General features: G+C 44.3%; 1 protein-coding gene across 2 annotated transcripts; it reads right to left on the bottom strand.

Annotated features, from left to right (window-relative positions):
- Positions 1–2,702: 2,702 nt before the first annotated feature.
- Positions 2,703–8,921, bottom strand: LOC130294143 (uncharacterized). 2 transcript variants are annotated; one of them, XR_008848402.1, is made up of 2 exons: positions 3,016–8,921; positions 2,703–2,834 (listed from the first exon to the last, which is right to left on the bottom strand). XR_008848402.1 is itself a non-coding variant. In XM_056543637.1 (2 exons), exon 2 carries the CDS (start codon positions 8,193–8,195, stop codon positions 3,267–3,269), a length of 4,929 nt encoding a protein of 1,642 aa, XP_056399612.1. In that variant the 5' UTR covers positions 8,196–8,529; positions 8,711–8,921; the 3' UTR covers positions 2,745–3,266. The 2 variants fall into 2 exon arrangements, 1 of the variants encoding a protein (XP_056399612.1); XM_056543637.1 differs by having other exon boundaries at positions 2,745–8,529; positions 8,711–8,921.
- Positions 8,922–13,229: the final 4,308 nt, after the last annotated feature.

Below are 13,229 nucleotides of genomic sequence, written 5' to 3'. Positions count from 1 at the left end.
GCTTTGTAAAGACAACAGTATTTCATATGATTAGTTCATTCATTCAGATTTAGGATGCGTTATCTTAGTGTTCCCTTTATGTTTTTGAGCAGTGTATTATAATGTTAATTGCTCTATATAAAGAAGTGTAAGAGCCCAGTCATAAATACATCTTTTAATAGTGATTTTACGTCAGAGCCAGCCCAGTGAATGGCATGTTGATTAGTAACAGTGAATTATATGCCTATGCCTATGACATGTTCCTATGCATTCACCATGGTGGCAGCACCAGGATTTCTGTACACCCGTCAGATTCATAACAGTAATGCTTTCATTTTGCATTTCACATAAGATTTTCCTAAAAGGATAATTAGCCTATACAGCAGCGAAATGAAGGGTCGGATTGATCCAAGTCACCATCAGTCACCCTCATGACCAAGCAGGAGCACAGACAATGGAGATATCTCACTGTTTGATAAATCACTCCATGGGCCACCATCTATTGTACCCAAGTAGGCTATCCATCAGAAGTGACATGCCAGGACTGTGAACCTGATTCTCTGGCTCTGATCAGCTCCGCTCCTTCTTCCTGCTGGGATTCTCAGCCACTTACAACAACTCCTTGGTGTTTCCTTTACCTCCAGATGTCCACCATGTGCTGTGATAACAGCCACTCCTCAGGACACTGTCCAACATATGGAAAGACCCAGCTTCCTTCTGTAGCTTGAAAAACTCTCCAGATGCCAATATGCCTATTTTTGTTTTATCAGCAGTTTATTATTGGAGCCTTTTTGTCTCCTCGCAGCTGCTCCTGAGATACAGTGCATCCTCCTCCCCTAAATATTGATCTCTCTGTTATGTCTGCAACTCAGACAAAATCCAACATGCAACATAAATACCAAAAAAGTAATTATTAAAGAATATTAAAACCCAATATTTCTCATGAACTGCAAAATTTTGATGGTACAAAAGAATTTAGAATTTAGCTGTCTGGCACTTGTTGATCTATTACTGTCCCTTACAAGTCTGTATTTGGATGCATACTGGACCAGAGATTAGATCCATGGTATCCCTTACATTTGTCATAGATTATAACTAACTTATTTCAATGAATGTTGACTAATGAGCTTAACATGTATCTTGCGGATAACTTTGCATTGCAAATCTTCAGGTGGTGCTAGACATTTTGATAATAGGATCGATCAACAGTTTTGAATGTCAAAACAAGTTTATCAGCTCCAATGCATAATAGAAGTTTAATTATTATTTATTTTTGATACTTTTTTTGCACTGACATATTCAGCAATGATGTGCAAAACGTGTCTTAATTTACATCTGTAAAGCTAGCCTACTCAATCAAGCTGAATGTCTATCCAAATCCACCAGAAACCCTATAAACAGTCAAGAAGTACCGAATGAAAGATCCTGCAACTTTATCACTACCTTCTCCAGGAATAGCAGGCAAATCCAGTCTATCCTAACAGTCAATGGGATATCTTACTGAATGACCCCTTTCTCTGTCCTTCCGTCCAAACCCTGCATCACTTATCGCCAAGCAAGATCCTTGATAAATACACCTGCTCCTAGTAATCTTAATGTAAATAAAAAGAATCCTACATTTCTTTTTAAGGCAGGCTGTTTTTACCTATATACTACTTTATATATATATATATATATATATATATATATATATATATATACACGTGTCACCGAACAGAATAAGGGACGGCACCACCAGGTTTCACATATGCACTAATCTTACGAGTTTGGATAGACGGCTTGACAGCAGCTCAACTTTCAGAATGAGTCTCACGGCGGTGCTAGGACAATCACATAGATAGAGGCTCCAGGGTGGAGGGTTCCGGAGGACCAGGACAGTAGACTGGCGTGGGCGCTAAGAGGTGACTGCTAGCAGTTTCGCATAGAATACGCTTCTTCCAGCCTCTATATATATATATATATATATATATATATATATATATATACACACACACACATGATATATATATATATTTTTTTTATATTCTATATTATATTTTTTATTGTATTTTATTATGCTCAATTTTACTGTTTTATGCATATAGAGTTTATACTGCATGCTCAGAAGAGGTGACATCAGCAGACATCAGACTTCTGCAGTGCTGAGGGACTACTACTACTCTGATCATGAAACAGACTTGTTTCCATGATGGGAGTAGTAATTCCCTGGCTGCGGGAGTCTATTGGTGGCTGGGGTGGCTACATTAGTGTTTGTACTACTACCCCCATCATGAAACAGACTCTGCAGAACACTTTTTATTGATAGCTCTGCCGGGGGGCTTATGATAGCGCTGCGGGGGGAACATATATATGCGCTGAGGTGGTAACATATATGACTGCGCTACGGAGGGAAACATATATAAATGCGATGCGGGGGCATGATATATAGAAGCACTGTGGGTGCTAAATATATACCCCCCCCCCAGCGATTCTATATATCTTTCCCCACTGCAGCGCTTCTATTTGAAAACCCCACAGAGAGCGCAGCATGTTGCCCGCTCCCCTGTTTAATAACATCTAATCGCATCGGGTCTCAGAAGTGAGACCTGGTGCGATCAATCCCTCAGCCCCTGTACTACAATTCCCATCAAGGAACAGAGTCTGTTCCATTGTGGGGGTAGTAGTACAAACACTAATGTAGCCTCCCCAGCCTCCAGCAGACTCCTGCAGGCGGGGAATTACTACTCTCATTATAATGTCTCCGCTGTCTCGTGGACACAGCTTCACATCAAGTTTATACCGAATCTCAAGGAAAGACACGCTGGTTTGCTTAACTGATGTAATCTTTACTGAGATATAATGAAAGTGCGGTAAAACTGTAAAACAAACATATGAAAGACAGATATAAGCATGGCTATTCAAGTGCCTTACATTATGCATTGCTAATACATAGATATGGTCTAACATGTGCTCACTTACTACACACTGAAAACACATTATCTATCTACAAATGCCGAGCATCTCTCTACACAAGATAACTAACAATTCCTTACTCACAGGCTTTGGTATTTATCAGATTTGCAGGCTGTATTAGCTTTAAGAAGTCCTGTGGATCTGGTCACTGTGGTGGCTGGAGCTGGAATGAATGAGACATGCCGGAGCTAGTCCTATGCTTTAGAGAGAAGGCCCGCCTCTAGGCTTCAAGAAAATGGAGGGTCTTAAAGGAACAGACCCTGCTGAGTGCCAAGCATGTAAAATACATTGCGAAGGCAGCACACTCCCCACCTGGCATACTTTTTGTTATGCCACTAACCCTTGGACAGAAGTAAAACTACTTCAGAAATTGGCCTTGCATACACTTTGGGAATGCCCTGTCTAACAATCCTAACTTCAACCTTTCTAACTCTAGCATCACTACTAGGATCAGTCCCCACAATGAGTCCAATAGGCCACTCGTTCCTGTGGGCCTGAGAGTCTTTCAGTAGGACAAAGTCTCCAACTTGTAAATTGGGCTTGTCATCTTGCCATTTCTTGCGTGGCTGGAATATCACCAGGTATTCCTGTCTCCACCTCTTCCAGAAAATGTCCGCAAGACTTTGAACTTGTTTCCTTTGCTTGGTGTACAAGTCCTTGAGCGAATTGTGTTGAGAAATCTCTTCCGTTTTCAGAAGGCCTTGGATTTCTTCTTTAAAGACTTCCTGCTGGATGCATCTGATGATCATGACCTTAAGTTTTCCGATTGCACGGGTCAGCGACTTCCAGCTGGAAAACCTTTCAAATCTATGAGCGCCCAGACTGTCTCTTGTAACTATAGTCCTACAAACTGTCACTTGAGGTCTTACCTCTTTGTCTTGATCTGGTTCTATGAGCTGAAAGGTCTCTACCTGAGTAGTTTCTTTGGTTTCTGGTTTACGAAGAAAGGATGGACCTACGAACCAGTTAGTTTGCTTGAGCGCAGCGGCTGGCACTAGTCTCGTCCCATGATCAGCTGGGTTCTTGTCTGTGCTGATGTGATGCCACTGTTCTGGACTTGTAGACTTTCTGATACGTGTCACTCTGTTGGCCACGTATGTATAAAATCTTCTTGAAGCATTGTGAATATATCCTAACACAATCTTGCTGTCTGTATAAAAGTTAATTGTATGGATCTCGATGTCCAGTTCTGTTGTAATCATGTCTGCCATCTCTACAGCTAAGACAGCAGCACAAAGTTCTAGACGTGGGACAGTGTGAGACGGTCTGGGAGCCAGCTTAGATTTTCCCATGAGGAACCCGACATGGCTTTGTCCCTCAGTGTCTATTACCCTAAGGTAGGCGACAGATGCGATAGCCATAGTGGAGGCGTCAGAGAATATGCATATTTCTCTTCTCTTTGTAGCAGACAAGGAAACAGATACGTATGGTCTAGGGATGTTGAGTTGTTCAAGCTCTAACAATGAGTCTTTCCACAACTTCCACTGCATTTCCTTCTCTTCAGGTAGAGGTATGTCCCAGTCACTTTGTTCTTGCTCAGTAGTGATCTGTCTCAAAAGAGCTTTACCTTGCATGATGATGGGTGCTACGAACCCCAGGGGGTCGTAAAGACTGTTGACTGTAGATAGGACACCTCTTTTTGTGAATGGCTTCTCTTCTCTGGAGACCCTGAAGGTGAAACTGTCAGTCTTCAGGTCCCAACTAATCCCAAGACTTCTTTGCAAGGGTGGTGATTCTGTTCCTAGATCCAAGTCTTTGAGGTCTTTAGCACGGTCTTCCATTGGAAATGCTTCCATGACTCTGTTGCTGTTGGAAGCTACCTTGTTCAGTCTTATGTTGGATTCTGCCAACATTTCTCTTGTACTTTTCAGGACGTTGATAGCTTCTTCGTTGCTGGAGAAAGAAGCAAGTCCATCATCTACGTAGAAGTTCTTCATGACGAACTGTGTGGCTTCTTGACCATGTCTTTCACCTTGCTGTGCTGCTCGTCTCAGGTTGTAGATAGCTACAGCTGGAGAAGGGCTGTTTCCAAACACATGTACCTTCATCCTGTACTCTGTGATTTCTTTGTTAAAGTCATTGTCTGCATACCACAGGAACCTTAAGTAGTCTCTGTGATCTTCACGAACAAGGAAACAGTAGAACATCTGTTGTACGTCTGCTGTCACTGCTACGAGTTCTTTTCTGAACCTGATGAGTACTCCAAGGAGTGTGTTGTTCAGGTCAGGTCCGCTGAGAAGGACATCATTTAGTGAGATGCCTTGGTGTTTCGCACTAGAGTCAAATACTACGCGTATCTGGCCTGGTTTCTGAGGATGGTACACCCCAAATATTGGTAAGTACCAGTGTTCTTGGTTCTCTTGTAGTGGTGGTGCCTTTTCAGCTTGATCGTTATCAAAGATCTTCTGCATGAAGGCTTGGAAGTGTTTCTTCATATTTGGCTTTCTTTGTAGCATGTGCTGTAACGAGGTGAAGCGTTTCTCTGCTTGTACTTTGTTGTCAGGAAGGCGATGGCGTGGTGACCGGAAGGGTAGAGGGGCTACCCAGCTGCCTGATTTGTCTCTGTAGACTTCTCTGTCCATGATCTCAAGGAAGAGAGTATCTTCCACCGAGGGTGCTAGCTTGTCGTCATCTCGTGTTCTTTCAAACACCTTACAGCCCAGTTCATCTGTATCTCCAGTTGAGGCTAAGTCTTCCATGCACCTCTGGATACTCCGATGATGTGTTGGGTTTACAAGTCTCTCTTTAATGTGTAGACTGTTGGTACATGGGCAAAGACAAGATGTACGACCATTCTGTAACAGATGTGTTCTGTAGACATTTACCTTTTCTGGTTTGTGGAGTCCGTCTAGACATACTTCTCCAACGATGACCCATCCGAGATCAAGGCGTTGTGCAAATGGTGCATTGTGTGGCCCATTGTACTGTTCTCTGACTTTGTGCAGTCCGAGGATATCTCTCCCAAGTAGAAGGATGATTGCAGCATCTGGATCTAGTGCTGGTATCTGGTCTGCTATTCGCACCAGATGGGGGTGATGACGAGCAACTTCAGGTGTGGGGATCTCTGACCTGTCGTCTGGTATCTCATCACATTCTATGAGGGTAGGAAGAGTCACCTTTGTCTTTCCATCTAATGACTCAATGATGTAGTTGTTTGCTCTTCTCCCTGTTGTCTCTACAACTCCAGAACAAGTCTTCAGGGTGTATGGAGTTGGACTTCCTTTGTCACCGAAGAGGTCAAAGAACTCTGTTTTTGCCAGAGATCTGTTACTCTGTTCATCCAAGACTGTGTACATCTTGATTGCTTTTTCTCTGAAGCCTGCAGGATACACCTTGACTAAGCATATCTTGGAACATGATCTGGGGCGGCCCTGCTCTGTACAGATCTCAGTACACTTTGAGGTTACTGCTGGCGTTGTACTCTCGCCTTGCTCCCCACCATGATCTTCTTGAGTTGCTGGAACTTCTTGTTTCCATGGTGATGGTCCTGGGTGCAGTGCTGACAGGTGTTTGTCACTGTTGCACTCTGTGCATTTTATTGTTTTTGTACAGTCTTTTGCAAGATGCTGAATTGAAGCGCAACATCTGAAACAAATGTGATTGTCTTTAAGGTAAGCTTTGCGCTCTTCTAACGTCTTACTTCTGAAACTGCGACATTTTCTTAGTGGATGAGGCTTGTTGTGGATGAGACATATTTTGTCTGGCTCCTCAACTTTCTTACTTGTGTTGTCTTCCTGATTGACTGCAGACTCAGGCGAGACTTCTGTCTTCCGTACAGAAACTGTTGCTCTGCGTTCTTTGTAAGGCGTTGGATGTTTTTGCTCTACCTTTGGGGAGCTTGCAGTTCTCTTGTTCAGGAAAGCAAAGCTTGGATCATTGCGTGTTTCAGCTTGGTCTACGATGAATTCAGCAAGGAAGGCAAATGGTGGAAATGCGACTCGATGTTCTTTCTTGTATCTTGATGCTTGAGTGACCCACCTTTCCTGCAAGTTGAAAGGAAGTTTCTCGATTATGGGATCAACTCCACGTGCTGTATCTAAGTATGAGAGACCTGGCAGATGTCCACTAGACTTAGCGGCTTCTATTTCTAAGAGTAGGTCCCCAAACCCTCTCAGCTTTTGATTGTCTTTGTTTGTCATTCTTGGATAGTTTTCTATCCTCTTCAGAAGAGCATCTTCAATCACTTCAGGTGACCCATAGCAGTGTTCTAGTCTCCTCCACACCATTGCAAGTCCTGCTGCTGCGTCATGAACATGTACTGATCTGATTCTTTGGGCTTGCTCAGTGGACTCTGGTCCTAGCCATTTGACGAGCAGATCAAGCTTTTCTCTGTCTGTCAGATCTAAGTCTTGGGTACCGCTTAGGAAAGATGACTTCCAGGCCCAGTAGTTTTCTGGACGGTCGTCGAATTTCATGAGACCAGCGCTCACTATCTCACGGCGCATCAGGAATCTTGCTACCTCTGTAGCTCTTGCTGCATCTGGTGAATACTTCCTGGGTGTAAACTCAGGGTATGGCTGCGGCTGGTAAGGCTGATCAGGTAATTGACTAAGTCTGCTTTGTTCTCCTCTATTGTAAGTCTTTCTGCTATAATCCAGACTTGTATTTGCTTGAGGAGGGAGTACATCAGCATCCGTTTGCACTCTTGTCAGGTTGGCAGATTGGTCTCTGAGCATGCGACCACTTGACTTCCTACCCTGAGGTTCTAATTCAGTCTTGCAGTGTTGCATAGTATCAAAGTTGCTTATTGATGGTCTTGGTGCATAATTGAACTGCTGGTCAGTGTACATGGTTGCTTGTGACTGTATGTACTCACGGGTACGTTGGCTTGCGCTGAGGGGTGACATCTGGGTTTCTATGTCAGCGAACTGAGCTTCGGCAGCCCTTGTGAGAACTTCTGCCTCGGCTAAGGCTGCTGCAGCGTTTTTCTGCTGTTGCAGTAAGTGTAAAGATGCTTGCACTTCAGCTTGTTCTTTCATCAATTCAGCTTCCTGCTTTGCATAGGACGCCATTGCACAAGCTGCCTCTGCTTTCGCTCTTGCCTTAGTTGCTATGGCGCTAGCGGATGACAGGTTGGTGGTGCTTGAGTGTCTAGAACTATGGCGTTTAAATCTTGATGCATCGGCGCTAACCGAAGTTAGATTTGTTTGACTGGACGCTCTAGACAATGTTGTGCACCTAGATCTACTTCTTGGCAAGGTGTCTTCCTCTTTATAGGAGCATTGAGGGTTAACTGTCAGAGTGCTGTTCTCTGGGTTCTGCATCTTGATTTAGCTGGCAGCTAGATAATGATGATGACTGGACACAGCACAGCGGTGTTATAGCACGTGAGAGAATTAGTTTCACTTTCTAGTGCTTCGCGCCCTTACTCCGACACAGACTGCAGGGCACAGGATTTATGAGTCTTTTTTACTGCTGCGGACGATTCAAAGCTGATTAACTGCTTCTGATAACGTTTTAAAAGCCTTTTTACTATAATGTCTCCGCTGTCTCGTGGACACAGCTTCACATCAAGTTTATACCGAATCTCAAGGAAAGACACGCTGGTTTGCTTAACTGATGTAATCTTTACTGAGATATAATGAAAGTGCGGTAAAACTGTAAAACAAACATATGAAAGACAGATATAAGCATGGCTATTCAAGTGCCTTACATTATGCATTGCTAATACATAGATATGGTCTAACATGTGCTCACTTACTACACACTGAAAACACATTATCTATCTACAAATGCCGAGCATCTCTCTACACAAGATAACTAACAATTCCTTACTCACAGGCTTTGGTATTTATCAGATTTGCAGGCTGTATTAGCTTTAAGAAGTCCTGTGGATCTGGTCACTGTGGTGGCTGGAGCTGGAATGAATGAGACATGCCGGAGCTAGTCCTATGCTTTAGAGAGAAGGCCCGCCTCTAGGCTTCAAGAAAATGGAGGGTCTTAAAGGAACAGACCCTGCTGAGTGCCAAGCATGTAAAATACATTGCGAAGGCAGCACACTCATCATGGATAGAAGTCTGTTCCATGATGGGAGTAGTAGTAGTCCTGGCTGTGGGAGTCTGTAGGCAGAGGTGTAACGGCCATACATGAGTGATGTTATAACGGGTCTTAACGGATGAATATTTATTCAGCCGTTAGCACCCGTTATTTCATCCGTTATTATACATCTGTTTTTACACAGAAAACGGATGTTTAATAATGGATGAATGTTCATAGTGTGAAAGGAGCCTAAGATGTGCTTTTTTACACCCATGTTTTCCTGCACACAGGTCCGCTTTACACTCAGGGCCTCAGAGCTGCAAGGCAACAGTACTAACCGCTGAACTACTACATAGATCCTGAAGCTAGTCATACATAAAAGATTATTGTTGGCTGAACTTGCCAATTTCTACAGAACTAATTAAGCTATGAAGGGTTCTGGACTCTCTTCCTGTTGGCAGATGTCGAGGAGAGAAAGATTGAGTGGCCCATGTCAAATCCTTTTGTTCTAAAGGGAGCTAAGACACCCCAAGAATTGTCTGGCAGCAGCTTACTGCTTTCTCTCCATCCAGAACAGATGTATGCTTAGCCATGTATGAGGAAGTTGGGAAAGATAACTATTGGTTCATGGTCAACAGCCATCTAATGTATATGACCAACCTTACATCTATGTGTAGAAAGGCAGTGTGTTCCCTGGATGCTAGGGAAGATCCCAAAAGGCTACTCTTCCTTACCTAAGCTGCTTGCACAGTGGCTCACTGGCTAGAAGCATTGGGGCCCTTCGTTTGAAACTGATCAATAATGATTTCTGTATGTTTTCCTTGTGCTTATATGGGTTTTCTATAGTTTTCTCCTTCCTACCCTCTAAAAAAATACTCATAGGTCAATTTAGATATTAGATTGTAAGCCCCAATGGGGTGTTATGGCCAGTTCACTGATGTACAGTGCTGCGGAATATGGTACTTCCTAAAATTTATATACAAAACTAGGACAGTGAACAGAATTTCTGCCCTGAAAAGCCATTTAATATATAAATTGCCCAAAGTGACTGATTTCACCCTGTTTTCCAATCCTCCTAACATAATTTTGCAAAAACAATCATTAGGGTGGGTTCCCACCTGGCGTATACGCAAAATTTATGGCAGCAGCGGGAAATAATACGCTGCATATTCCTCACTCACTATACACACAGGGCTTTCCGGTGGCAGCCCTATGCGTGTAGTGAGTTTTGGAGGCGGGGCCGTGTGCTGGCATGACATGACGTGAGGCTCCGCCTCCAAAACTCACTGCACACAAAGGGCTGCCGCCGGAAAGCCCTGTGTGTATAGTAAGCAAGGAATACGCAGTGTATTTCCTTCTGCTGCCGTAAATTTTGCGCAGCGTGAAATAGGTTGCGTATACGCCAGGTGGGAATGCACCCTTAATCTGTTTGCTGGTGAAAGTTGGTCAGTCGCTTTGGATTCTTTGTCTACTTGACTGAAATGGTATGTGTATAGTCCTGCCCTTGTAGACAAAGTAAATGTCATCAACAATAATAGATAGTTAGACAAGCGCACTCACCCGGCTTTTCCGATAGTCTTGCTTTATTCAGAAAACAGTAGATTCATTTATTCCACCTGGGCGACGGTTGCCGTTTCACGCCTGTCGGTGTTTCCTCAGGCCCCTGAGAAAATGCCGATAGGCGTGAAATGGCCACCGTCGCCCAGGTGGAATGTCCTTGCTAATCTGCTCTGCACAGCACATGGGGGTAACTCTGTACCGAACAGCCTGAAATGAATCTACTGTTTTCTGAATAAAGCAAGACTATCGGAAAAGCCGGGTGAGTGCGCTTGTCTTACTATTGTTGAAGTTTATTGAGCACCTGTCATAAAAGCAGCACCTCACAGCTCAGAGACCCCAACACATGCCTATCTATATCAGGCACGTATGGTCATAGCAAGTGGTGCCGAGATCATCATCCTCTACTGCATTCACTGTCACCTTATCTTCAGCCTGGATTGTGGCAGAGGAAAACCATTATTTGTTGTTAGATAGTGTAGATGCTGATAAGATAAGCTCTATATAGTATTTTTAGGACCTCAGACCATATCTGGTTATCCAGGAATTTATTGGTCTCGATGTAGTTTTTCCAAGCTTGGCTGTAACTACTACAGGCAATACACAGACAGATTTTACAACCTATGAAATGGGCCATGTATGGGAGATGTAATGGTGGTAAACTGAGATAAATCCTCTTGGCCCCCCATGGTGAAAGGGGAGGAAACAGAACTAAATAAAAGAGGCACATAACAGTCAAAACAACAACAACAAAAATATTGCAGTAACACAAAAATTGCAGTAGAGGCTAAGCATATTTTAAACAAATGAGGGACCTACAGACTAAATAAGTCCCCTACCTACAGCAGGGGGGTAGAGGTGTATAGGCATGTGGCCATACATTCTTCATAGTTAAAAAAACATGAACACACAAAAACATGTTAAAGGCAATACTAAATTAGGAGACTATCCATTTTTCTTACCACCGTATAAACTACTATATACAACATAAAGTACTGATGAGATATGCATAGTGTTTAGACACAGAAATGGATCCAAAAAAGAAAGTAATAATGTTAAATTAAATAAAAGAAAATATCCCATAAAAATATCCCCAAATTGTAGGCCTCTTACATAGAATACATACTGTACATAGAACACCAATTACTAATTTGGTTCAGACATTGCACCTATAGGCCCTAAGGTTGCCACAAAATGTATGAAAACAATAAAAAATTTGTATAAAAAACAGTATCAACATGTATGGTCTGATAGCAGCTACTGACTTAATAGGGATCTGCATTATACAATACAGTGGACTATTTGTTTCCATACTGTTTTACAGACTATGGAGGACTCATTGTCACATAAACTACATATGGACCACTACCGCCATCATCTATCTGTATGCAGATACAATAATATTTATAAGTTCTGATTTCTATGTCTATTAAAGAGTAGAGATGTCACGAATTGTTCGCCCGCGAACAGTTCCCGGCGAATTTAGCATGTTCACGTTCGCATCGCCGGGCTAACATATGTGAAGTTCGATCCGCCCCCTATACTTTAACATTGCAGTAAACTTTGACCCTGTGAGTCATAGTCAGCAGACACATTACAGCCAATCAGCAGCAGTCCCTCCCTTCCAGACCCTCCTACCTCTTGCACGGACGCCATTTTACCCTCATTCAGCATGCTGCAGGCTTAGGAAGTGGAGGGTCAGAGAAGCTGCTCCTGCTATATAGGGAAAGCGATAGTTAGGTTGCTGCTAGGTGGTGTTTTCAGGGTCCAGTTTACTTCTAAAGCACCAGTCTAACATCTGCTTTAAGGACAGCACCACGTACCCTGAACCCCCAAAGTTCTGAGGACTTAGTTGGCTGGCTATCACAAGACATCTGTTACGCCGAGTGCTCCGGGTCCCCGCTCCTCCCCGGAGCGCTCGCTACACTCTCGCTACTGCAGCGCCCCGGTCAGATCCACTGACCCGGTGCGCTGCGATACCGCCTCCAGCCGGGATGCGATTCGCGATGCGGGTGGCGCCCGCTCGCGATGCGCACCCCGGCTCCCGTACCTGACTCGCTCTCCGTCGGTCCTGTCCCGGCGCGCGCGGCCCCGCTCCCTAGGGCGCGCGCGCCGGGTCTCTGCGATTTAAAGGGCCACTGCGCCGCTGATTGGCGCAGTGGTTCTAATTAGTGTGTTCACCTGTGCACTCCCTATGTATACCTCACTTCCCCTGCACTCCCTCGCCGGATCTTGTTGCCATCGTGCCAGTGAAAGCGTTTCCTTGTGTGTTCCTAGCCTGTGTTCCAGACCTCCTGCCGTTGCCCCTGACTACGATCCTTGCTGCCTGCCCCGACCTTCTGCTACGTCCAAACTTGCTTCTGTCTACTCCCTTGTACCGCGCCTATCTTCAGCAGTCAGAGAGGTTGAGCCGTTGCTAGTGGATACGACCTGGTCACTACCGCCGCAGCAAGACCATCCCGCTTTGCGGCGGGCTCTGGTGAACACCAGTAGTGACTTAGAACCGGTCCACTAGCACGGTCCACGCCAATCCCTCTCTGGCACAGAGGATCCACCTCCTGCCAGCCGGCATCGTGACAACATCCAATCTACTACAGCTTCCGCCCAGAACCTTGACGCACCATTCTTCTCCTCCTCTAGCTTAGCTTCGGGCACCTCTCGTGCTACCACTTGCCCGCCTGCCGCCACCACCAACACTAGCACCACAGCAGAGGTACTTGATCCGTCAGAGGAGTTATTTACACATCAGTTTGAAGACATGA

Source organism: Hyla sarda, chromosome 10 (assembly GCF_029499605.1).
Source record: "Hyla sarda isolate aHylSar1 chromosome 10, aHylSar1.hap1, whole genome shotgun sequence".
In the NCBI taxonomy this organism is placed as follows: Eukaryota; Metazoa; Chordata; class Amphibia; order Anura; family Hylidae; genus Hyla; species Hyla sarda.
The sequence above is the reverse complement of the archived record's forward strand: the minus strand, read 5'-3'. Positions and strand labels throughout refer to the sequence as shown.

What these genes read in the sequence shown, in the direction of transcription:
- LOC130294143 (XM_056543637.1), bottom strand. Translation starts at nt 8,195, where the DNA reads ATGCAGAACCCAGAGAACAGCACTCTGACAGTTAACCCTCAATGCTCC.